The sequence below is a fragment of the Giraffa tippelskirchi genome, chromosome 5 (genome assembly GCF_054371585.1).
Source record: "Giraffa tippelskirchi isolate mGirTip1 chromosome 5, T2T-mGirTip1v1.2.pri, whole genome shotgun sequence".
NCBI lineage: Eukaryota > Metazoa > Chordata > Mammalia > Artiodactyla > Giraffidae > Giraffa > Giraffa tippelskirchi.
The window spans coordinates 114,583,436-114,608,850 of NC_137279.1; the positions used below are offsets into that span (position 1 = coordinate 114,583,436).

Sequence of the window (25,415 nt, forward strand, 5' to 3'; positions counted from 1 at the left end):
ATATCATCATGCAAAGTCAAAGAAATTAACTGTGAAGCCTTGATGAAAAAGCACAGATAGTGTGTGATGAGGAATCTTGATTACTCCTCATTTTTAGTGAGGAAGGCTTTTTGGTATTAAAAGCACAAGAAGCCAGAGCATTATTACGTAGAGAATTGATTGATTACTTTAATCATTGACTTCTTCAAAGGCAATTCTGAGATATGACTGGGGAAACTGAAGTGAGCCAACTGGCCGTTAGTGGTCAGCACTGCTCCGTCGGAAGGAGGTGTGGGCATATTTACAGTCAGACCTCAGAGAGACTTTCTGGGAGAATTGTGGCTCGTGTGAGGATCGGATCTGAGTAGAGTTTAATAAAATTCTGCTTTGGAGTGATTTGTTTATCTTCCGTGAGCAATTTCTTTTTTTTTTTAATAGATTGATTTATTTATCTGTTGGTATATTCCTCCTCTGCTTTTTCTCATCTAAACCAAAAGCACTTTGCAAATATCAGAGCTCAGATTTTAAAAAGACCATTGATTTTTTTTTCAACTGCCCTGAAGGTAGTCTGTCACACATCATCATTTATTTCTGAGAGAGGGATATTGATAGCATAATATTAAAATCTTTCATTAAAGAATTTTTTTGTTGTTTTGTCCAGCAATAACCTAAATTCACAGGAGTTTTGTGTTTGCCTTCATCTATCAGCATTGCTATTTACAAGTACATACTTCCCAGGATAATATAGTTATCTTGTTGCTTGATATAAGGAAAAGGAATAGTTTGTCAATAAAAACTGTCATTGACTGAATACATTCCTGTATGATAACCAGATAGTTGAAGCAGGCTCTGATGAGCTGTTGAAATCTGCCCGGTATGACCAGCATTCTTAAAGTTTGGTCTGGTCAGTCAACACTGAGGATCTTGTCAACCTCTTCCAGACTTCCTCCCCTGCTTTTCTTCACTTTATGTTGTTTACTTAGTTTACTTTTCACCAGCTGGAGCTTAAGAAAAGCTCAGTTTAGGTATCAGCAATCTTTGACTGAGAAAACCATTTGTGAGTTAAAGACCCTGCCCAGTGATGACACTAGTAATGTGGAAGCAAGAGGAGAGAAAATATGGCAGAGTCTTGATCATGTCTGTTAAGCTACCGTTAGCCTCTTAACTGGTCTCCCAGTTTCTAGCACAGCCTCTAAAGTGCCCAGTGGGCTTTTCAAGGGTAACCTTTCTAACTTGCCCATTTCCAATGTAGCATACTTCTCTACTGTTGGAATTATCTTTCATTTGATTCCTGTTTTCACTCTAATGTCATTGTCTTAGCTTAGGTCTTCAGATTTTTCTACCAAAGGTGTCTCTCTGCCTCTGGTCTCACCCTCTCCACCACTTGGATGCTGGTTTTCTTTCTAATGTGCCGATAACGTAATCTGGCTGTCTGTGTACAGTCCTTTAGTGGTCTCTCAGTGCCCACAGAATAAGATCAGATTCCTGGAGAAGGCACAGATGGCATCTTCTGTCTGGCTCATGCCCAAGTTCAACCTCATTTTTGACCATATCCAGTGCTGCAACCAGGCTGAGTTCCCAGGAGCTGCCAGAACATGCTTGGCTCCTTTGTTCCTCTGGGCCTTTGATCACAGTGTTCTTTACTGGCCTGGGACCTATTTACTCCTGAGCTCTGCCAGGGAACCCCTTTTCATCTTTCAAGACTCAGATCTAAGGCAGTTGCTCTCTTTTCATGCCCTCATGCCCTCTCTAATCCCAACCTGTACTAGGATTAACCAATCTCTTCTTTATTCTCCACCATATCTTGCACCTCTGGGGAACGCTTTATTAGATCTGCTTCTTTTAATGTCTTTATCTTCATCCTAGTTTGAAAGGACCTTTAGGCCAGGGGCCATGCACTTGTTTTTTTTTTTAACCTTAACATAGTTCTTTGAATACATTAGGCATTTAATAAATAGTTATTGAATAAAAGAATGACTGGATCATCAGAGTAAAAATAAAAGAGTAAGTTCCACATGATTTTAGATAAAGGACAGATCATGTAAGGCTTCTGTGATCTGGGAAAGTCTTAAAAGGTGAGGACCAAGTTACAGCGGTAGACAGTATTTGGAGTGGAGGGAAGAAACAAGGATATTCACGACCAGGAAGAATGGTTTAGAGCTGAGACTGATGTGAGATAGCTTCTTTTGAGCTTATGATGGGACAGTACTTCTGGAGATGTTATTTTCTGATTTAAGATATTTCAGTTGACCTATGTAGTAATTTTTAAATCCCTTAGTGTTGGGTAGTTTTTATAAGTCAAATCAGAACTCAGCTCATTAGTAGCTTCATGAGCTTGACCAAGTTCTTTAACTTTTCTGAGTCTCAGTTAGGAAATCATAAAATGGTAAATACTGTTATTTTATTTAACGGTTACAATAAACACTTCACAGTGTTGGGAGTATAGTTGGTTTACAATGTTGTGTTAATTTCTGTTGTATAGCAAAGTGATTCAGTTATATATATGTGTGTGTGTAATGTTAAAAACTAAAGAAGATATATATACATATATTTATCTTCTTTTTTTAATATATTCCTTTCCACTATGGTTTATCCATAAACATGATGATGCCACAAACAGAAAGATGGAAAAATGGGACACATGATCCCAAATTCTGTGGGGGATGGGAAAGGAATAAGCCCCTCTCTGTAAAGAGTCTGCCTGCAGTACAGGAGACCCGGGTTTGATCCCTGGATTGGGAAGATCCCCTGGGGAAGGAAATAGCAAAACACTCCAGTATCCTTGACTGGAAAATCCCATGGACAGAGAAGCCTGGTGGGCTGCAGTCCATGGGTTGCAAAGAGCCAGATATGACTGAGCAACTTCACTGTATAGCGTGACTGACAGCGGTGTTTAATTGTACCAGTGTACCCTCATGTTCAAGGGAGAGTTAGGTCTCCTAAATTGCAGGCTGGTCTGCCAAGCTGCTTGGTGCCCTATGTGGTCTAACAAAGCTTTGGCTTGCAAACTGGAAACATTACCCTGAAACCACTTGCGATACTGAATGCCTCGTGGGAACTGGCATGGGATATGGGGTGGGGTGCTAAAAATGCAGACATTCCATGGTTGGAGCTCTGAGCTAAGAGGATTTGGTGTGACTACAAGCCTAAGCTGAGGGCTGTGCCCTGCTGAAAACACCTAATAGACTGGTGCTTCCTTTCTGATTGTGATCCCAGGGATGGGCCACATGTAAGTTCCCCAGAGACCGAGACTCCTAAAATTTCTCTCTTATGTTGAACTGACAGTCATACAAAATAGAAGTTGGAAGCGTTAATTTTGGAAATCACTGGAGAACACTTAAATCATGACACTTTTCTAGTTAGGTGACCCTCAAAAAGTTATTTAAGCTCTCTGAACCTGTTTCATAATCTTCAAATGAAGTTAATAGTGCTTATTTCATAGAGTTGTTGTGACTTTAAATGAGAAAATATATTGAAAGCAGCTATCATGATGCTCCAGATCCTAAGAGGTTGCTGATGCTGATAGTTTTGATTTTTCCTCCCAGATGAACCCAGGCCAGGGTTCTGGCTCAAGGTGGCATACAGTGGCTAAGAGCCTGATTGGTTATTTCCCACAGGCTTTCATGCGTGAGGCTTAAAGGCAATCTCTGGGAGTATAAAGAAGCCAAAACCAAGTTAACTCTCTCACTGAGCTGGCAGTCTGTGGAGGAATCAGGCCCAAAGGGAGAATCTAGGTGTAAACCAACACAAGCAGGAGGGTTCCAAATGGAGGATGGTGGCCCACAGTGGAGAACTGACTTAAGGCTGAGCTGAGGGCTGCAGCGTTTTTATAGGGTGCTCACCTCTACCAGTCTGTGTGGGGAGAGAACCCTGAAGGGCGTAGACACAAGTCTGGGGCTGAGTTGGAGAGGATGGCAGTAATTTGGGCCCATGATGCTTGTGGCTGGGAGCCGAGGCAAGGCCCATTGGGGGAAGTCTTACGGGAAGAAATTGTGTGCTGATGCTTCTGTGAACCTTGGATCTTCACCCAGTGTTGGGGCTTAGAGGGCTCTGTTGGCTCAGGCAGGTCCTCTTTTATCCTCAAAGCAACCCTAAGTTCAAGGGTTTAACTGTATTTTTATTGCACATTGTCCAGAGCATAGTAGCCCCCCGATTTTTTTTTTGTTTTGTTTGTTTGTTTGACATTGAATCCATTTGCTAGAGAGTCTTGATATTTTTTGGAGGGTGGTTATGTTTTTCTTTTTTCAAGCTAGACCGGCACATTCATTTATTTCCAGCCAGTGAGACTGTTCCAATTTTTGTTTGGGAAGTAGCCACTTGAGTTTTACTGTTCTGTGTGCTTTGGGCCTCATTCGGGAGTTTAAATTATTTTACAATGGATAGGGACTGTAGGACTGAGAATCCCAAATCACAGGACAATTTGAAGTCCATTGATAAGGATAGTCAGAAAGGTGTGCTTTGCAGAATATTTTACTCTAGTTTCTCTAATGTAATTAGTTTTGAAGGAAAAAAAAAAAACATTCAGCAGAAAGTCAGGAATAGAGGATTAATTTAATACTTCACAGTGGAGAGAATGAGGCTGGGTTCAGACTACACTGCATATTCTAAGCGCACCTGAAAACAGCAACAGGCTATCTCAAAACCCTCTTTCACTGTCATTTCTTTTAGACATCCAGATAGTAATCTCAGGATAGGATTTGTTTTTTTCAGAAACATTTGGGAAACAGCACCACCAAACTGGGATTTCCCAGGTGGTGCCTAGTGATAAAGAACCCACCTGCCAGTGCAGGAGGCACAAGAAATCAGATTTGATCCCTAGGTTGGGAAGATCCCCTGGAGGACATCACGGCAAACCCCTCCAGTATTCTTGCCTGGAGAATCCCATAGACAGAGGAGCCTAGTGGGCTTTGATTTATGGGGTTGCAAAGAGTCAAACACAATTGAAGTGACTCAGCACACATGTGCACACATATACACACCACCAAACTACTTCGAGACATAGAACAGGTTGCATAAGCAGTAGTCCTCAGCTGCTCTGTGACTGGGTGAAGCTAAGAATTAGCTTGAGGTTCCTGCTTTATTTATGTAGTTTGATATCAGGCTCAGACTTCAGTAGTTGCTGCATGAGGGCTCAGCAGTTGTGGCTCCTGGGCTGTAGAGCACAGCCTCAATATTTGTGGTGCACCAGCTTAGTTGCTTTGTGGCATGCGGGATCTTCCCAGATCAGGGATCAAACTCATGTCTCCTGCACTAGCAGGCAGATTCTTTACCACTGAGCCTCCAGGGAAACCCCCCTGATCAAGTTCTTACCCGCTTCACAAGTCAGTGTATGTGAGTCTTTCTCTACAACTTTATGGCCAGCTGGGAGAGGATGCGTATCTTCATAACCTGTGTGTCCCACAGGCCTAGAATATTACCAAGCACTTAAAAAAAATCTCTTTTAGTTGTCTGTTATGTCACAGTAATGTTAATAATCTTTTTCTTTAATAGGTGTATTTAACGTTTTAGAGTCCTTTTGTTGAAGAATGATTTTGGTTTTGATAAAGATAGTAGCCTCAATTCTGATACCTTTTCAATTTCCTTCTATTGTTTCTGAATACTACTTCATAGTGGTGTCATCTCCATCACCATATGCTTCTAAAGCATGTTAGTTCAGCAACAGACTTGTATTATCAGACTTAATATAAAATGTGCTACAAGAACTTAAATTTAATGTGCCCACTCAGCATTCCTAATTGATGTTATCTTGAATCTTTGTATTATGTTATAGACCTACGGGACCAGAGAATCAGAAAAGTCCCAATTCTCTAGGGCCTAACCCTTGCATTGACTGGCTAACAGTGGGAGATGCTTGGCTGTTCTCCTCTCTCTCTCTCTCCGCCCCCTTCCTCGTCCCCCTCCCGCAAGAGTATAAACAATCTATTTTTATGGAAAAATTGAAGTAAGGCAAGGCAATCCAAATTAACTGCAGATCCATGATTATAAGTGAAGTGAAGTCTCTCAGTTGTGTCAGACTCTTTGCGACCCCATGGACTGTAGCCTACCAGGCTCCTCCATCCATGGGACTTTCCAGGCAAGAGTATTGGAGTGGGTTGCCTTTTCTATGATTGTAGGGGTCAGATAAATTTACTGTTGTGTGCCCAGTGTTAAAAAGTGCTTGGCATGTCATAGGCATTCAGTTAATTTGTTGAATATATGAACAAATAAGTTTTAATGTGCTTATTAACTGTCTATAACAAGAAGAGCTTTATTCCCCTTGATTCAGGATATGGTGATGGGTAGGGTCGTCATTTTTTTTGTTCTATCTTTATGAGACCTCTTTCTGCTGTATCTTTGTTACTTATGACAATACTAACACTAATAGTAGATATAGCCTCTAGCATTTAAATAATGCTTTTCACTATTTAATAAGTAAAATTTAGTAAGATGTACATATATGCACTTTCACTTTATTTTCAGAACAAAGCTGAGTGATCGATGAAACAAGGTCCAACAAATGTTGACCCTCTTCCTTCCCCTACTCCTGCACCGTGGCCTTCCTTCTATAGCAGGGATGACAGATAGAGTTCTTTGATTGGTGAGGAGACTGAAAATAGAAAGATGTGTTATGTGCCATAAACCACACATCAAGTTTATAACAAAGACAAAATTATACGTAGTCTGACATTTTTCCCACTTTAAATTTATTATGGATTTAACTGACTTTATATTTCATTCAATAGTTTCTTTGAGATGTCACAGAAATTCAGTGATGGATGCATATTTAAAATTATTATAAAATCAACATTGAGTGAAATAAAGAAGTGCTATTTATAATAGATAAGAAAATACTGTTTTTCAGAGCCAAGCATTATCTTATTTTTATTGGTATTTTGAAAGTATTTATTCATTTCCCTAGATAGAAGACTGTACGTGATTTGGAATACAAAGAATAAGATTTGGATGTGATTTATAAATCTCTTTTTTTGTTTTTGTTACTTTTTTGAATGCTTAGGAGTAGGTGAAGATGTTCCTTCTGGACTCTGCTTTTTTTTACATTGGTTCTTGAAGGATCTGTTTTTCTTCCTTTTTTTTGCCCTTTTCAAATAGCCAGAAGTGTCATTAGTATGGTACCATGTTGTGAGGACAAATTGTTAAAAAACAGGTAAAGATTTATAATAGTTACTGAAAGATTGTATGAATAAAGTCTTTTGTACTTATCCATTACCTATTTTGTGGACTTAATTTCACATTGTAGACTATTTTAAAAATAAAATTTGGATTTTATTCTGAATTTTTTTCATATTAACAAAGGGAAAAAACACTGTTTAATGAGATTTTTAAAGTTATAGGAAAGCCTAAATTTGAGGTAAAAAAGGATTGATCTTATTTTGATTTTTGGCTAAGACTTTACTTGGTTGAAGTATGCTTATTCAAAACAGGAGACCTCAGAAACTTGATTAAAAAAACACACACACACACAACCTGGATGCACTACTGGAGCATTTTTGAGTGTTTAATGGGTAATTCTAAGGGTGTATGAGATACTTCATCACATGAGATGCTATGTCCAGGGAGATGAGGGATCTTTCCTGCTTGTGGGGGATGGTGTTTCTATTTCACACAACTCTAGTCTTTTTTGAACTCTGGGATTTGTGTGTTTTATATCCGATACACATATCGGATATAAATTTATGTAAACGAGTATCAGGATAACAGCCTTTCATCTATTTCAGACATTTCTTCCAAATGATGAGGACTGTTACCCCTCCACGTCTAAGTATTTGAATATTCGGCATAAATGTTTGTTTTATCTACAGATAATTTTTATGTTTGGACTTATTAACTCAAATTTGCAAGATATTTGGTTAGCCAAAGTTGGTATCTGACTTTAGGGGAGATGATGGCTGTTAAGTGATGATGCATACGTAGAATAGGTCCTGAAAGGCCCCCTGTAAAATTGCTTCTACTGAGCAGTACTTCTGCATTATGCCCTTGACTCATATCAGGGAGAGCTAAAAGGAGCAGGTATACAACTGTATGTATAATGGTGTTATTGAAGACATTATCTATGTATCTCACACAGCGTCCCTTTTATAAAAACACATTAGAAAAATTTTTCTTACACTTTGGTGCCGGGAAAATTTATACAATTATCTTTCAAGAGATTCTGTTTTACTCTTTGCTTTGGTTGCTAGGAAAAATAGAACTAGACTTGTAACATGTTTAACAATTAATCAATTATATTTTGGGATACATGTGTATACTAAATTTATTTTACTTTTAACATATTTAATCTCCTTTTGATACTCCACTAAATATCGACACATTTGCTGAATGCCTGTTTATGTTAGGCACTGCACATGATGCCAGAGATAACAATGATAAACACAATCTGACATAGCCCCAGCCCAACAGAGCTTAAAAATCTTTGGGGGGGGCAGAGATAAGCATTAATCAAATAATCATATGAAGAAATGTGAAAAAGGAAATTGTTACAAGTACAATGAAGGAACATTACATGACACTATGAGACTCTATTTTGGTTCTAATTCCTCTTTTCCTGTATGTGTTATATCATTTTTTATGGTAACAGATCCATACATACAGACACACACATATATGTACATGTACATTGTTTCTAGAATACATTTATGCTTATGTTTTCTTGTGAAAATGCTTCTCCAAAATGATTAAATGGCTATTTTTCTGTTATTTGAAAGTATCACAATATATTTACCTAGTACCTTATATTGGACACTGCTTGTTAACAGTTATTCACTATTGCAAAAAATATTGCTTTAATTTTCTGTTTTTTTTAAACCAAACTTTTCTCGTGGGCTCTTTTTTAGCCCCCCCAAAAAAAAAAAATAGTAGAATCCTTTGTAATTAATCAAAGATAGAAGATCTTACTGACAGAGGGTAGAGCAGGAAGAAATGTTCCATAGTTCAACTAGCTTTTCTTGTGCCCACAGCTGTCACTCACTCCACCTGTGTGGGCAGCATCTTGCCTATTCCAGGACCTTCTAGTCATGCTGCAGTACTAGCCTCCTATACTTGGGGCTACCTTCCATGTTGAAGCACTAACAGTCTGTGTGCTCCCGTTCATGGGAGTGTTTAAAAATGATGAGTTCTGTTGGTTCTTAGAGTAAATGCAGCATCAGAAAGATCACATCCCTAAGAGGGATGAGTAGGGCAGAACAAGGCAATCAGGGTCCAGGAATGATGGTTTCCGAACCATGTGTCTGCTGTAGCCTTCCCATGTTCTAGAACATCCATCACTCTACAGTTACTGTTGAGGCTGAACAGTTTATCACAGGCTTGTCAACGAAGTGTTTTTCTTTATGAATTCCTTATTCATATCCTTTGTCAAGTTTTCTATGGATCAGTTTATCATTGTATTATCATTGATTTGTGATGGCTTCTTTTGTATCAAAAGTATTTTCATATATGCTGAAAGCATTTAAATCAGTTTGTCTTTACTTTTTAATTACCTTGTGATATTTTTAGCATAGTGATTAAACACATAGGCTTTGAGACAAACCTTAGAATCAGATTCTGTTCACTGACTTATTACCTGTGTATTTGAGTCAAGTTGCTTAACCTGTTTTAAAAGCTTGTATGGATTGTTGTGGTTGTATTTGTTCTTTTTGTCTCTGGAAAGAGTAGGTGGAATAAATTGGATAATGTATGTGCATTGTAAAGTATTTAGATAACACAGATATTCTAAAATTTAATATTATAAAATAATATAATATTATTATATAATAATTATAATTGATTATAATAATTATAATATTATAATATATTATAATATTATATTATATAATATTATTATATAATATTATAATATTATAATAATTATTATAATATAATTTAATATTATAAAATCATTTATAATTCCTAATGCCTCTTTTTGTTTATATTTTCACATATGTATGTTAGTGAGCAGTTATGTCTTAATCATGATTCTGGATATATCTGGTATTAAGTTCTCCTTTAATATATTGCAGATATCTTTCTTGGTTAATATTTATGTCCACTTTATCATTTCTAATTGTATAATGTATAGATATGCTATAATTTACCTATTTCATTATTTTTAATTAAATCAATGCCAATTTTAATTATTAAATATGTTCTAGGGAGCCCTTCATGATTATTTCGAATAAGCAGAATTTTATGTCAGAAGATTAATACATCTGTAAGTTTTCAGATATTTCTGTAGCTTCATGCATGATAGGTGTTATCTTTTTTCTTTTCCTTTTTTTCTCTTTTGCCGGTTTGATATGTGAAATGCTATCTTACTTAAACTTGCATTTCTTCTGGTCACTAGTAGCTTAAACATGTTTCATGTATTTGATTGTTTTAATTTCTTCTAAAATAAATCTTCCTGTTAATCTCTTTGGTAGTTTTTCAGTTGGAATGCTCATTTTTTTTCGTATAGGTTTCAAGGGCTCTTATATATTGCAAGGATGTTAATCTTTTATCATGCAAATTACAGATATTTACTTTTTTCTTTTAATTTTTATTGTTGTTTATTCAAGGAAAAGTTTTGAGTTTTACAAATAAATAAATCCAGCCATCTTTATTTTCTACCTTTAAAGACTCTGTAAGTAGTCATCAATATTTTCTTCAAGTACTTTTTTTTTTGCTTAGAACAAATTTCAGGTTTCTCTCTAAATTTTACATTAAAATATAGACTTACAGATATACTTAACACTTAAATAAGCTCCATGAGGGCAGCTCACTGTCTTTGTTACTATTTCTTATTGCTGACTGTATTCACGGCCCATCACAGGCATATAATACACATTTATCAAATAAATAATATAACTCTTGAATTGCCTAAACTTTATTTCATTATAAAATGGGTGATAGAAATGTCTTTCCTTAACATTTTAAAAAAGCTGTAAATATATTTTCTGAAACATATTTATAATGTTAGTTTTTCTCTCTCTGGAACGTTCTTCTTTTTCCTTTTCATCATCTGAACTCTCTGTCACCTTTAGATGTCAGCTCAAGCATTGTTTCTGTAGGAAAGCCCTCTGTGATAATCTTTTGACAAGGTCACATTCCAAGTTGTAAGTTTTCCTAACACTGTTTTTCTCTGTGGCACTTGTTATTCCTGCAGTTTCACAATTGTTTGTAGAGTTATTTAGTTATTTCTTTTCCCCAAACAGGCAGAGACTTTACTCTTTTTTACTTACCATTGTATCCCACCACCTGGTATCAGATTCTAAGCTTTATTTATTTATTTGTTTTGAATAGACAAATAAATGAACAAACAGCCTGCTACGAAATTTGCATACTGAGTTTTTGCACGTGTGTGATCGCCTTGAAGACTTTATTATTGATCTTTCTGTTCTGTTATCAGTCCCATACAGTTTTAATAACAGCTTTAAAAAATTTTAATATCTCTTAGGGGATGATGGCTTTCCACATATCCTCTAAAATAATTCACTTTAGTTTTAAAACTTTCCCATCTAGTCTCACACATTTATTCTTCCAGTTGAATTTTATAATCAGTTGTCAGGTTCAGAAAATTCTCATTGTATATTTGTGTTTGTGTGTGTGTCAGTGTGTTGTTTTGAGAGAAAGGAATTGTTTTAAATTTATAAATTAACTTGAGGAAAGTGTATTTATAATAAAATATGCAAGGTTCTTATTCAGGAATTTGGTATGTAGCTTTTATTTACTTGAATTTTTTTATTTCCCTCAGTTAATTTTTAAATTTTATTCATCCAGAACCTGAACATTTTATGCTATGATTTTTCTTAGACATTTTTGTTCAGGAAAGATTTAACATGGCAGGCTTGAGTTTGCTATCTTTTAAAGGATTGACTTTTAGGCTTAGACCTTGACTGGCATCTGGACACTTGTGAAATGTTTTTGGGTTTTGAAATGTTCCCTGTGCCTGTGGTGCTAAGTGGTAAGGTTATTTGGTTTGTCAGAGGTACTGCATTTCGTTGTGCTAGGCCGCCTAAACTTCTTTTAAAGAAACAATCCATGTGGTTCATGATGAGCACCTACTTTCCTTCAGGGAATTTTTAGTGATTGTGGTTGACTTTGCTGGCATTCAGTTCCTGTGGGACCAGCCCCCCAGAATCCTTGAACTATGAGACTCAAGGCATTTTGCCAGGTAAAAACACTACACACATTACTGCATTTTACTGGTGGACAACACTGGAATCTTACAGCTGAATTTCTTCAGATACCATCTGGTATGTCTTTTTCTCTTATTAGTTTCATTAGTTTTGAGTTTCTTCTCTTGGTTTTTCCTAGTAGTCTGAGTAATATCACCTCCAAATGACAATTCTATGTATTCTTTTTTTTTTTTTACAATATTTATCTCTCATGTTTATTATTTTTGTCATATTGATCAGATCTTCTAGACGAGTGCTAAGTAGTACAGTTGACTTCAGGAACCTTTAGTGATTGTGATAGCATTTTGCATATGGTTTCAATTGTCTTGGTGTAATATTCTTTATTGTGTTATGAAAGCATCCCTTAACATCTAGTTTAGCATCTGGTTCACATAGAGTTTCATAAGAAGCTCATGATACATTTTATTAAAGCCTTTTTTTGACATCCATTGAGATGGTTCATTGTTTTTTCAGTTCTTTATTAATCAAAGAAATTGTTTTATATATGTTATATATATAATTTTTAAAATTTTAGAAAACAGTAATTTATTGCTTTTAATAATTTAATTGGTTAAATTATTAAGTAAATTTATTTACTTAAATGTATTAAATTATAAATCTCTTAATTTATTAATTAAATTAATAGAGATTAATAGAATGATGCATGATGCAATATGTCATCGTGTGATGTCAGAAAATAAAATAATTTGGTAGAATAATACATAGAAAAATTAAGATCATTCAGCATTTTCTTATAGCACATTTACAGTGTAATTTATGCCTGGCATTTGTTTATCAAAATGCATATTTTCTGAATTTCAGCAATATTGCCACATGTAGCTAAGTTTGTATATATTTTTACTTTTCTATGTATTTTTGGTACACAGAAATGCCTGCTACATTCAGACAAGTATTTTTCAAAGTATTAACTTATACTTCCAGCTCTCTTGCTCAACTTTTAATACAGTATGAAAAAATAATCTATTTTGTGTTTTACATAACTGTCACAGTGCCTGTAATGGTGATTTTTTTTTTTTTTTTTTTTTTCATTTGGAAAGGGTACCCAGATGCTAACTGAATACTTGATTTGGTAATACTGACAAGGCATGAAAGAGAATGATGTCATAAGATGATTCTCATCTTCCTCTCTAATTACTCAGGATCATTGTAGATTGTTTCATTTTGCCAATATTTACTTCCTATGTTCTAAAACTAGATTACTAAAAGGTAATAGTTTATAGTGAAATTGAGGAAAATATTAAGTTTAAATATATAAAATTTTAAAGTAATAGCTGGCTGTATTACTAATTCTATAGTAATATCTGGCTGTATTACTAATATATTACTACTTCTGCTTCATTGACTACACCAAAGCCTTTGACTGTGTGGATTACAACAAACTGGAAAACTCTTCAAGAGATGGGAATACCAGACTACCCTACTTGCCTCCTGAGAAATCTGTATGCAGGTCAAGAAGCAACCGTTAGAACCGGACATGGAACAACTGACTGGTTCCTAATTGGGAAAGGAGTACATCAAGGCTGTATATTGTCACCCTGCTTATTTAACTTCTATGCAGAGTACATCATGCAAAATGCCTGGCTGGATGAAGCACAAGCTGGACTCAAGATTGCCGAGAGAAATATCAATAATCTCAGATATGCGGATGACACCACCCTAATGGCAGAAAATGAAGAGGAACTCAAGAGCCTCTTGATGAAAGTGAAAGAGGAGAGTGAAAAAGCTGACTTAAAACTCACCATTCAAAAACTAAGATCATGGCATCTGGTCTCATCACTTCATGGCAAATAGGTGGGGAAACAATGGAAACAGTGACAGACTATTTTGGGGGGCTCCAAAATCACTGCAGATGGTGACTGTAGCCAGGAAATTAAAAGACGCTTACTCCTTGGAAGTAAAGCTATGACCAAACTAGATAGCATATTAAAAAGCAGAGACATTCCTTTGCCAGCAAAGGTCCATCTAGTCAAAGCTATCATTTTTCCAGTAGTCATGTATGGATGTGGAAGTTGGACCATAAAGAAAGCTGAGTGTTGAAGAATTGATGCTTTTGAACTGTGGTGTTGGAGAAGACTCTTGAGAGTCCCTTGGACTGCAAGGAGATCCAACCAGTCCATCCCAAAGGAAATCAGTCCTGAATATTCTTTGGAAGGACTGATGCTGAAGTTGAAGCTCCAGTACTTTGGCCACCTGATGGGAAGAACTGACTCATTGGAAAAGACCCTCATGCTGGGAAAGATTGAAGGTGGGAGGAGAAAGGGACGATAGGGGATGAAATGGTTGGATGGCATCACCAACTCGATGGACATGAGTTTGAGCAAGCTCCGGGAGTTGGTGATGGACAGGAAGCCTGGCGTGATGTTGACCATGGGGTCACAAAGTGTTGGACATGACTGAGTGACTGAACTGAACTGATATTACTAATTCCACTGTCATACTTTTCTACTGAAATATATTTGTATCTATGAATTGAATTATAGTTGTTATAGAAAGATTAAATATTGTTTTCTCACAAAGGAGAGGTTGTAGGTGAATAAACATAAATTATAGCATTTAAGTGAAATTCAGTTAAGCATTATGTTTTTGTTCAGCTTTATTTTATTTGGGAGATAAATTTTTTGGCATAGTAAAAATGTCTTTATATCTACAAATTTCCATCTGACAATGCGGCAAAGGCAGCCTTCTGAAAATTAAAGTAAATGCTATAGGAAAACCATATTTTTCTGATTTTCATCAAACATAAATGCCGGGAAGTTCATTTTCCTAGTCAAATGTTTGGTAACTGTAAAGGTGAGACAAGTTAAAAAGGAGAAGTCAAGCCCCCTGCTTTCAAGCACCACATAGGCCAGCAGGAAGATGGACCTGCAGACAAGCAATTTTTATGCTATGTGGTGATTTCTTTTAGAAGTTGCACAAAATTAGTGACAGCCTAGGTGGTTCATATTAAGTCGGCTTAGGGGTGTCAAGGAAAATATTATGGAGGCTGACAAATTTGAACTTTAGTATTGTTTCTATCCCCTCCTTTGGTAATTGGCCCCAGTAATCCTATCTACCACCTCAGATATGCAGATGATACCACTTTAATGTCAGAAAATGAAGAGGAACTAAAGAGCCTCCTGATGAGGGTTGAAAGAAGAGAGTGAAAAAGCTGGTTTGAAACTCAACATTTTAAAAACTAAAATCATGACATCTAGTCCCATCACTTCTTGACAAATAGAAGGGGAAAAAGTGAAAGCAGTGACAGATTTTATTTTTGTGGGCTCCAAAATCACTGCAGATGGTGACTTCAGCCATGAAATTAAAAGACACTTGTTCCTTGGAAGGAAAACCATGACAATCCTAGATAGTGTATTAAAAAGCAAAGACATCACTTTGTGATAAAGCTATGGTTTTTCCAGCAGTCATGTATGGATGTGAGAGTTGGACCTAAAAAAGGCTGAGCACTGAAGAATTGATGCTTTGAATTCTGGTGCTGGAGAAGGCTCTTGAGAATCTCTTGGACTGCAAGTCCATGTCTCTTGGACTTAGAAACCCTTCAATTCTAAAGGAAATGAACCCTGAATATTCATTGGAAGGACCGATGCTGAAGCTGAAGTCCCAATACTTTGGCCTCCTGATGCAAAGAGCCAACTCATTGGCAAAGACCCTGATGCTTGCAAAGATTGAAGGCAAAAGGAGAAGGGGGTGGCAGAGGATGAGATGATTGGATAGTATCACTAACTCAATGTACATAAATTTGAGCAAACTCTGGGAGATAGTGAGGACAGAGGAGCCTCATGTGCTGCAGTCCATGGAGTCACACAGAGTTGGACACAATTTAGCGATTGAACAAGAAGAACAGCAGTCCTATCTAATGTTACTTTCTATTGTCTCTGTATTAGATTTCTTCATAGAAACAGAACAAATGGGGGTGTGTGTGTGTGTACATATGTATTTGTGTATGCGTGTATTATATGTCGTAAGGAATTGGCTCATGCATGTGGGGAGGTTAGCAAGCCCCAAGATTTCTAGAGTGAGTCAGCAAGCTGGAGACTCAGGAGAGCCAAAGGTGTGTTGTCCAGTATGACTTCAAAAGCCACCAGCAGAGCTGATGGCATGGGTCTTTCCTATGACCTGAAGACTTGAGACCCAGACAAAGCCATTGTTTAAGTTTCAGTCTGAAGTCAAAAGTGTCTATGTTCCAGTTCAAAGGTAGTTAGGCAGAAATAATTCTCACTTGCGGGAAGGTCAGCCTTTCTATTTTATTTGGGCCTTTAACTGATTGGATGAGGCCCACTCTCACTAGGGAGGGCAACTGCTTTACTCAGTCTCAGACTTAAGTGTTAATTTTGTCCAAAAATATCTTCACCCAGGATGATGTTTGACCAAAAATTTGGGCAACCCATGGACCAGTCAGGTTGAGACATAATATTAACTATTACAATGTCACAGATGGTATATCTGTCCATTGTTCTATGAACACTTGATATTCATTTTTGAGCTTTCAATCTTGTTTTCTCCCCCAAATTATGCCACTTTCTCCCTTTCCTTTATCTACGAAACACCACTGACTTTCTCTTATTGTTTAGCCACTAATTGATTTCCCCTTTTTATTTCTTTGATCCTTAACTATAAGTTTTGTTATTTCATGGATATGAATTTTTGCTTCTCGAACTCAGTGGACATCTTTCTGAGGGTATGATGATTACACTTTTTCTTTTTTTAGTTCTTTTCCCTTTCAGTAGCAGAATACTTAATATATAGATAGGAATATTTGTTAATTTATTCAATACTATAAGCTTAATATATATAGCTAGGAAACATTGAGCTAAGTCTTGGTAATATAGATATAAATAGCATAGAACAGGTTTCTGATTGTTGGAAGCAGATAGTTAGTGGTTCCAATACAAGGTAGTATTGTACTAGAAGACCAAAAAAGTACTTTGAGAATCCAGATGATACTGATAATCACTATCTTAATCATGCGGACCCAAAGAAAATATTCAAAGGAGTCTCATTTTTTAAAATCTGGTTCTAAGTGAGTAACCAGGTAAATTAGCAGTTGTAAGTTAGGGGAAACATTTAGAGTGAATGGATTATAAAACCCAGGATTATAGACAAGAAGAATATGCTTGAGAAATGTGATAAGATCTGCATGTTTATAGTGTATGGCTTGTGAGTGTTTGGGAAAGAAGGGGCAGGTGAGTGGTAGCTAAAGCTAGAGCTTAAAACTCTTCATGCCATTGCTAAAAGATTTATCTTTATCCTCATAGGCGTTAGAAATCAGCAGACATATTCAAAGGAGGGAGTGACATATCATATTTTCATTCTTAAAAGTGATTCTGGAGAAAGTAGGAAAGATGGCCTTAAATAGAGAAAGTAGGAGACGGAATAATTAAGAAGGTCATTGTCACAATTTAGTTGGGAGATACTGAGGATTTGAATTAGGAAGTGAGAAGAGAGAATGGAACCTGAATTTTAGAGGAGATGTTTTAAAGGTTGAATCAGTAGAAGTTGGTCATGGTGTCAGGGAAGAAGAAATTGGAGCAGAGGAGAGGTTAAGAAAAAATGAATATGTAGAGAATGTCAGGGAAAGGGAAAAATTCATCATGCCTCTTTCTCTCCTAGAAAGATGGAATGGTAATAGGTTGAAATCAGAATTTGATTAGAATCAGATTGTTGCATCAGGATTTCATACTTAGCAGCTCCATTGCTGTTATCTATTAGAGATCAGCCCTCCACACAAGGCTTTGCATTTTTTTTTAAAAAAAGAATCAGGTATGTTAGGAAAGATGTGGGGTTGAGTTTTGTATGCGCTGCATTTGAGATGCCTGAGGAGTGGTTGAAATGCAGATCTGCAGGATGGAGAGGATTGCCCAGACTAGGCGAGTTGTATGGTCCTCAACTTGACTCCCACATGGAGCCAGAGGACAAGATGACAGTCAGAGAAGATCATGAAAGGTTATAGGAGCCCCAAGAGCCTCAGTATGCCTTGCTCTATAAATATTTGATTGACTGATTAAACAAGGAAAGCCTACTTATATTAATAATGGGCCCTAAATGAAGCAAAAGAAATGGGATCTATGAGATTCCACCCAAGTTCTCATAAGTAAACTGTAGTATATCAAAGCAGGTTACTTAAATGGAATCCTTTTTCTATAGCTGTATGACCAGGCAAGTGAGCTGACCTATAACAAGTCCAGTTCTCTCCTGCAGTCAGCCCAACCCCATACTTGGTCTTGCTTTGTCCACTTTTGCTGCACTGCAAGGAATTCTCTACATAGTAGTCATAGAGATTTTGAGGGGTCAACTAAGTGTGATGTCTGGAGAAGGAAATGGCAACCCACTCCAGTATTCTTGCCTGAAGAATCCCCATGGACAGAGGAGCCTGTTGAGCTACAGTTCGTAAGATCACAAAGAGTCAGACACGGCTGAAGTGACTTAGTGAAAATGTGACATCAATCCCTGTTGAAGACATCAACTCTTTCCTTGGCCCTGCCAGCCACTCTTACTCACTTCCTACATCCCCCCTTTTCACCCACTGGTCTCCAGCTCAAGGACTCTTCTTTCTGTTCCTGCTTCAGGGGCTGTCTACCTGTAGGTGCTTAATAAGTCTGAAGTGAAGGAATCACTCTACCTTATAGGTTTATTATGAGAAGTAAATATGAAAAAATATATGAAGAGTCAATTAATGTGCCTGGTACATTAGAGGTGTGTAATAAATTCTACTTTTGATCATTTATGTCCTTGTGTTATCAAATCTATAAACCTGATGTTTCTTTATCCTCTTCTGCTTCAGCCTACCTTTCCAGCTCTTCCTATTCAGCCAACTTACTGTCTTTGGTTTCTGCATCCCCTTGTGTATTGATATCTCTCTTATATTTAGTTGGTGTTTGATATGACTTCATCTAATTCCCTGGACTTTTTGCATACGTATCCTTCCCTGAGTAACCCTATTTCTTAATGTGCTTAAATCATTACATATGGATTCCTGGTCCCAAGGACACTGAACATACAGCCTTCCTGCAGTGAAATTCCTAGGAGAATGGGGACCCTCTAGAGATTCAGTCCCAAGACTACCAAGAGACTCTTCACCACTCATAAAAGCATTATCCTGATCACATCATTATTTTGTGGAATTAGAATCAGCAATTTATAAATTAGAGCCAAGACTTACTGAACACTAACTCTGGGCTGAGCAACGTCCTGAGCACTTTACATAAGTTACCTTCCTTTCCGAGTTTGATTTTATTAGTATTCCTGTTTTGTACTTATTAACTTGCCCAAGGTCACCCTGTTAGTGATTTGCATGTTAGGATGTAAGCCCAGGTGGTCTGATTTCACATTCCTGCTCTCAATCATGCTTTTATATTCTATAGTGCCTCAGTAGCAGGGTCATAGAGTTAACTTTTATTCTTTAGTGCTTGATTTAAAAATTTTAAAATAATATGCAGTTAAGTTAAAAACTATCCCCAAATTTCCAACTGTTCCTTTCTACCATTCTACCCTACATCTTCAAATCTCACTAATCTTATGGCAACTACTGTCAACAATATTTTCTATTTTTTTTCTTTATGTAAGATTTTTCTTTTTAACCTTTCAGTGTAATCTTGCTCTCAGCTTTTGTCTTCTGAAAAGTCAGCTTATTCCTAGTTAGTTGGTGAAAATGTTCAATACAAATGGTAAACATACACACACAACACACACACATGACTTGGGCTGACCCTAAGAGAAAGATGTTCTAGGTAGACTTCTAAAATTAATTAAATTCTTACCTATTTTGTATCTATTTACTTGAGTTCCTGCCTGAAGGAGACCTACTTTTATTTGGAAACTCCAGGCTAATGAATTCTTCAAGTTTGCCAGAACAAAGTTGCTGTTTGACAGTTCTTCTATCACTGTATCACCTTGATGCTCAGAGAGAGATGAACAATGGGCCTTCGTGGCTGAGGAAATGGGTTTCCATGCTCATATCAATGCCTGGCTGTATGGACTCAAGAATCAAATGTTTTTAACAATGTGAAAAGAGTTTTGTTTCTAAATCATTATCTTTTCTTCAACTTTTCCCTTCCTGAAGAAACACTCTGTAATTTTTAATTAGCAACACAAAAATGCCTCCATGGAAATGCCCGTCCTTTTCAGCACGCAGTGGAACATTTTCCTAAAAAGTGAGGTTGCCAGAAGCACAGAGCAGAGAAATCCCAGATGGCACTAATATTTGATTTCATTTTTAGCACAGTTATATTCAGCAGATGGATTGCAAGGCTGACCTTGCTGACACTTCTGCATCACTGCCTGCTACTCCAATTGCCTTTGTGAATGTTTTTTCGTAAGGCTTCTCCTGGTACCTCAGAGATTGATGCCTGGTTGCCCGCCTGTGTTATGCTTCATTATGCCAAGGCTGTGTATGCTTGAGAGTCGTTGCGTTCTATAAAAGGGGAAATCCTGCCTCATCTCAAACTTTTCCTACAGTCTCGCAGATGACTTGTAACATCTCAGAGAGCCTCATCTTAGCTTTCTAGGTGTCCTTCTGATCTGTATTCATTTTTAATTTATCCTTTCATAATTTTTCTGCTTTCTTTGGTAACATGGACAAATTAAGAATAATATAAAAAGTCCTTTGGAAATGACTAAACTTAACAGTTTCCCGTATACTTATTAACACAAAAATCTAATTATATGAAGGTGAATACTGTTGAATTCCTCCTTGCACTACAACTTTGGTGGCTAAGAGCACAGACCTGGGTTGGAATTCCCAGCTCTGCCTTTTCCTTTAATGTAAACTTTTGTTGGGGCTTCCCATGGGGTGCTAGTGGTACAGAACCTGCCTGCCAGTGCAGGGAGACATAAAAGACATGAGTTCAGTCCTTGGGTTGGAAAGATTCCCTGGAGGAGGGCACGGCAACCCACTCCAGTATTCTTGCCTGGAGAATCCTATGGACAGAGGAGCTTGGCAGGCTACAGTCCATGGAGTCGCAAAGAGTCAAACACGACTGAAGCGACTTAGGATACACACACGCAAGCCTCTATTTCCCTGTTTGTAAACTAGTGAATTGATTAGTGCCTCACAGGATTGGTGTGAAGGTTAAGTGAGGTGTAATGAGCACATTGTGTTTTATCACAGTATCGGCACAGAGTAAATGCACAGTGAATGTCATTTTGCAGTATGCTTAGTATTTTTTTTTGCATATGTCTATAATATAAAGAAAATATAAATGATAAAGTAATTTTGTTTACCTTTTATTTAGATTGCCAGAAAACTGGGTTGTTTTTAAGGAGGACATTTTTAATGATCAGACTGATGCTGTGTTTGAACTCTTTTGGGAAATTTGTATTCACTTTTATAGATCATTACATAATCCACATACCTATTTTGACAGGAACCCTGTGGAAATGCAGCACCTCTTTCCCCTCCCTCCCACCCCCTGCAGCTAGTTTCTATTTTGGTGATGTGGCTAGAGAAAAAAGAAATCATCACACAGCGTGAATATCCCTTAGGCTTTGTGTTTTTCCTGGCAGGTTGACCTACGTGGCCAGTCTGTAAAGTTCCCTGGGAACATGCAATTCTGAACCGGATTCGGTTGCTTCAGTCTTTGTATGTTGCTGGTTCTCACACAGTCAGATTTTGGTACATATTTTAATGCAAAGCATTAATGCATTTTAATGCAAAGCATTTGGCTTAGAAAACATTGTGTATTTAATAGCCTATTTGCCTGAATCACCTTTCTACCCAGTGTAAAATTGATGAACTTAGACTGATGCTGTGTTGTGAAGCTTTCTTGAGGATGTTACCTTTTTCCTTTTGTCTAGATCCAACATAAGGCCAGACTATGCAGACTCCAACTTCCATGAGTTCAAGATGCACACCTTCAACCGGGTTACATCCTGCAGAGTCTGCCAGATGCTCCTGAGGTCAGTTGGCGTGGTCTTGGTTTTCAGTTTAAAGGAACTGGTGTAACTGCCAAATGTTTCCGCTTTCCTAAGGTCCCAGTCAGAATGTTTTCTAATGGGTATATTGCCTTACCAGTTTGGATCCATCAGATCATTCCTTGGCCTTGTGCCTGGACCGTTCCTTCAGAACCCAGGAGCGTTCTCTCCATTGGCTTGAAGGGGACTCTATATAGTGCTGTGTTCTCTTGTTCTGCTTCCTGGTGCTAATGGTTTCCTAGAGGCAGAATTTTGCACCTTTTAACCTATCACTCTCTGATTTTCCCTTGCAGGGGAACATTTTTTCAAGGTTATTTATGTGTTAAATGTGGTGCCAGAGCACACAAAGAATGTTTGGGAAGAGTAGACAATTGCAGCAGAGTTAATTCCGCTGGTAAGTCGTGTTTATTGTTGTGATTCAGCTTTTAATGAGAACATAAAACTTGCTCAACATAATTAAGGCCTAATTTACTCTAAATATGTGTTTATTATAACATATCAGCTTTTGAAACTATTGTTTATGAGCACAATTAGAAAATGGTTTGAAATTCTTGTGACTTTTATACCTAGCTGGGAGACGGAGGGCTTCAAGAGGGACTTGGGAGGTTCCCTACCACCCATTTCATTCACCCCCTTCCCCTAAATCTCGCCAACACTATACAAATATAGCTGCAGCACACAAATAGAGTTGGAAAACAAAACAGGAAAAAATGGTTCTTTTTCTGTCTTTGGTTTTTTAGTTTCTCCTCTTTTCTCTTAAATATTCATCTCCAAAAGGCTAACGCTGCCGGGAGTAAACATTGCACAGACTAATTCATGAATTAATGAATTGAATACATTGTCATTTTCCAGCCTTTAACAAAGAATGTATATCCTTTGGATTTTGTGTAAATGTTTTCCCTTTGGTTTTTAAAAATAATGCTCCATGATTGTAACCTGAGCCAGTTTCTAAGGCTGTTGGCAATTATGCATTCAGTAGCCTTTTGCCTCTCTCTGCCCTCTTGGGCTCTTTTCCCTCTCTTTCTTTTCTGGCCTCTTTATTCTTTCTCTTTCTTCTTCTTTCTCTTTGTCCTTTTCCCCTGAGTTTCTCTGTGTTTTATCAATAAGACCTTTCAAAATCAGTAAAACTTTTTGAACAGAAGAAAGGGATCTTTAACAGCTTGAGTTCAAAAGGTAGCTGTGTCAACCTTTGATTTTCCCAAAGGGAAAGGTGGACATTGAATTATTTTGGATAATGTGAAGAAGAGTGAAACAGAATAATAGCTCATTTCAGAGCCAAGTTCAGAAAATAGGCAATCGTACAAAACTGTGAATCCTATTAGAAGATGGAGATCACGGTGCACTCCTCTCATTCGGCTCCTTCCGTAGACATATTTGCAGGGCTCCTCGAGCCACTCTCAACGCCAGGCTTGGGAAGTGCTTGGAGAAAGAGCCTGGCATTAGTTGAGCACCTGCCTTGTGCCTGCCCTGCCTGCTTGGACTGATTCCGTCCTCGGAAGAGCCGTGCCCAGTTGCTGATGGGAGTCACTGTGCTTATGCAGTTAATTGGCTCAAGGTCTGTAGGTAAAGGAGACAAGATTAGCACCTGCTAATGTTTCTGAAGATCAGAAACAATTTACAAATGTATAAAATAGAAATAGTACATACATTTATTATTATTTAATTGCCTGTGCTGTACTTAGTTGCTCAGTTGTGTCCGACTTTTTGAGACACCATGGTCTGTAGCCCGCCAGGCTCCTCTGTCCATGAGGATTCTCCAGGCAAGAATGCTGGGTGTGTTGCCATACCCTCCTCCAGGGGATTTTCCCAACCCAGGGACTGAACTCAGGTCTCCAACACTGCAGCCATATTCTTTACCATCTGAGCCACCAGGGAAGTCCTAGAATACTGGAGTGGTTAGCCTATCCTTTCTCCAGGGGATCTTCCTGACCCAGAAATTGAACCAGGATCTCCTGCATGGCAGGCAGATTCTTTACCAGCTGAGCTACCAGGGAAGCCCTTTAATTGCCTACCTGATGCAATTTATCACTTATATTTGTATGTGGATCCATCTTTGTCTGTCCTGTCCTTTAAAGAATCTGCCTGCCATGCAGGAGATGCACAGGAGACAGGGGTTCAATCCCTGGGTTAGAAAGATCCCCTGGAGAGGAAATGGTGACCCACTCCAATATTCTTGCCTGGAAAATTCCATGGACAGAGGCACCTGGTGGGCTACAGTCCATGGGGTCGCAGAGAGTCAGACACAACTGAGTGCAGTGCGCACAGCACACCAGCACATTATTACTATTTAATTGCCTACCTGATGGAATTTATCACTTAATATTTCTGTGGTTTCATCTTTATGTGTTCTGTCCTTTATCCCCTTTGAGGACAATTAACATGTTATTTGCTCACAGTAGGTGAGTGGATTTTGGTCAGTCCCACAGCCCTGTCTTCTGAGTTTCAGTCTGAGGAGTAGAAAGTGATCCCATAGTTGGCAAGGTTCTTGCAGTCTAAAGGGAATAGTGTAGGAGAGTGGTTGTGAGTCAAGCAGAGATGATTAAAAATCTGGCTCAGCTCTTAACTAGCTGCATGAACTTGGGGAAAGTATGTAAACATCTCATTTATTCATCTGTAAAAAGGAAATTAGAGGATTATTGTGAGGATTATATGAAATAATGTTGATGCATAGCAAAGTGCCTGGACACAACGAAAACTCAGTATTTTCATCCAAGGTGTTATGATAAGGAGCTGTTTTTTGGAAAGGAATGCATACCCCTGCATTGAATGGTGGATTCTTAACCACTGGACCACCAGGAAATACCACTGCTTGGAGTTTTGAACCATAAGTCCTGTGCTCTCTTGATTCTTTGTCTGCATCCTTAAATTGCCCTCCATTCTCCTTTTGTTTTTCACATCATGTCCTCATTCTTTTTCTCTCCTCTTTCTGTCCTTTCCTGTCCAAGATTTTTAAGAGACTGATGGCATTGAATGCCCACAGTCAGTTAATTAGTAGTATGAGGAGTCTTCTCCTTTGCCTTCAGATTAGGATTTGCTAGATAGCCCTTAGAAATAAAGGGATCTGTTCTCAGAGTGAAGAGGAATTTCCATTACAGCTCTATCAGTAGCCTTTTCTCCCTCACTGCCAAACAGATCCCCTCTGAAAGTTGGAAGTCTCCTGACATCCTCTCCTCACCCTCACCCCTTCCTGTTCTGGTGTAGGCAGTAGTCATGGGGAGATTGTAAGTTTGAGCTTGGCAGATCTGTGTGTGGTAAAATAGGTGGTATTTTGAGGACACAGGCAAGCTAGACTTTATGGGCTGTTCCCTAGTCTGCAGAGAATCCCAGTTCCCAATATTGGTGTAAGTTTTTGCACAGTTCTTTGTTTTGACAGCCAGGAGTGAT

The 25,415-nt window shown here is 37.8% G+C and overlaps 1 protein-coding gene across 3 annotated transcripts in view; it reads left to right on the top strand.

Moving 5' to 3' along the window:
• VAV3 (vav guanine nucleotide exchange factor 3) overlaps positions 1-25,415 on the top strand; it is a 425,599-nt gene that overhangs the window by 250,874 nt on the left and 149,310 nt on the right. For all 3 annotated transcript variants that reach the window (XR_014054805.1, XR_014054804.1, XM_081493863.1), the window contains exons 16-17: positions 21,915-22,016; positions 22,325-22,425. Coding sequence is in view for 1 of the 3 variants with exons in the window: in XM_081493863.1 (XP_081349989.1) it covers positions 21,915-22,016; positions 22,325-22,425 (203 nt within the window). In the remaining 2 variants the exon portion in view is untranslated. The remainder of the gene's footprint in view (positions 1-21,914; positions 22,017-22,324; positions 22,426-25,415) is intronic.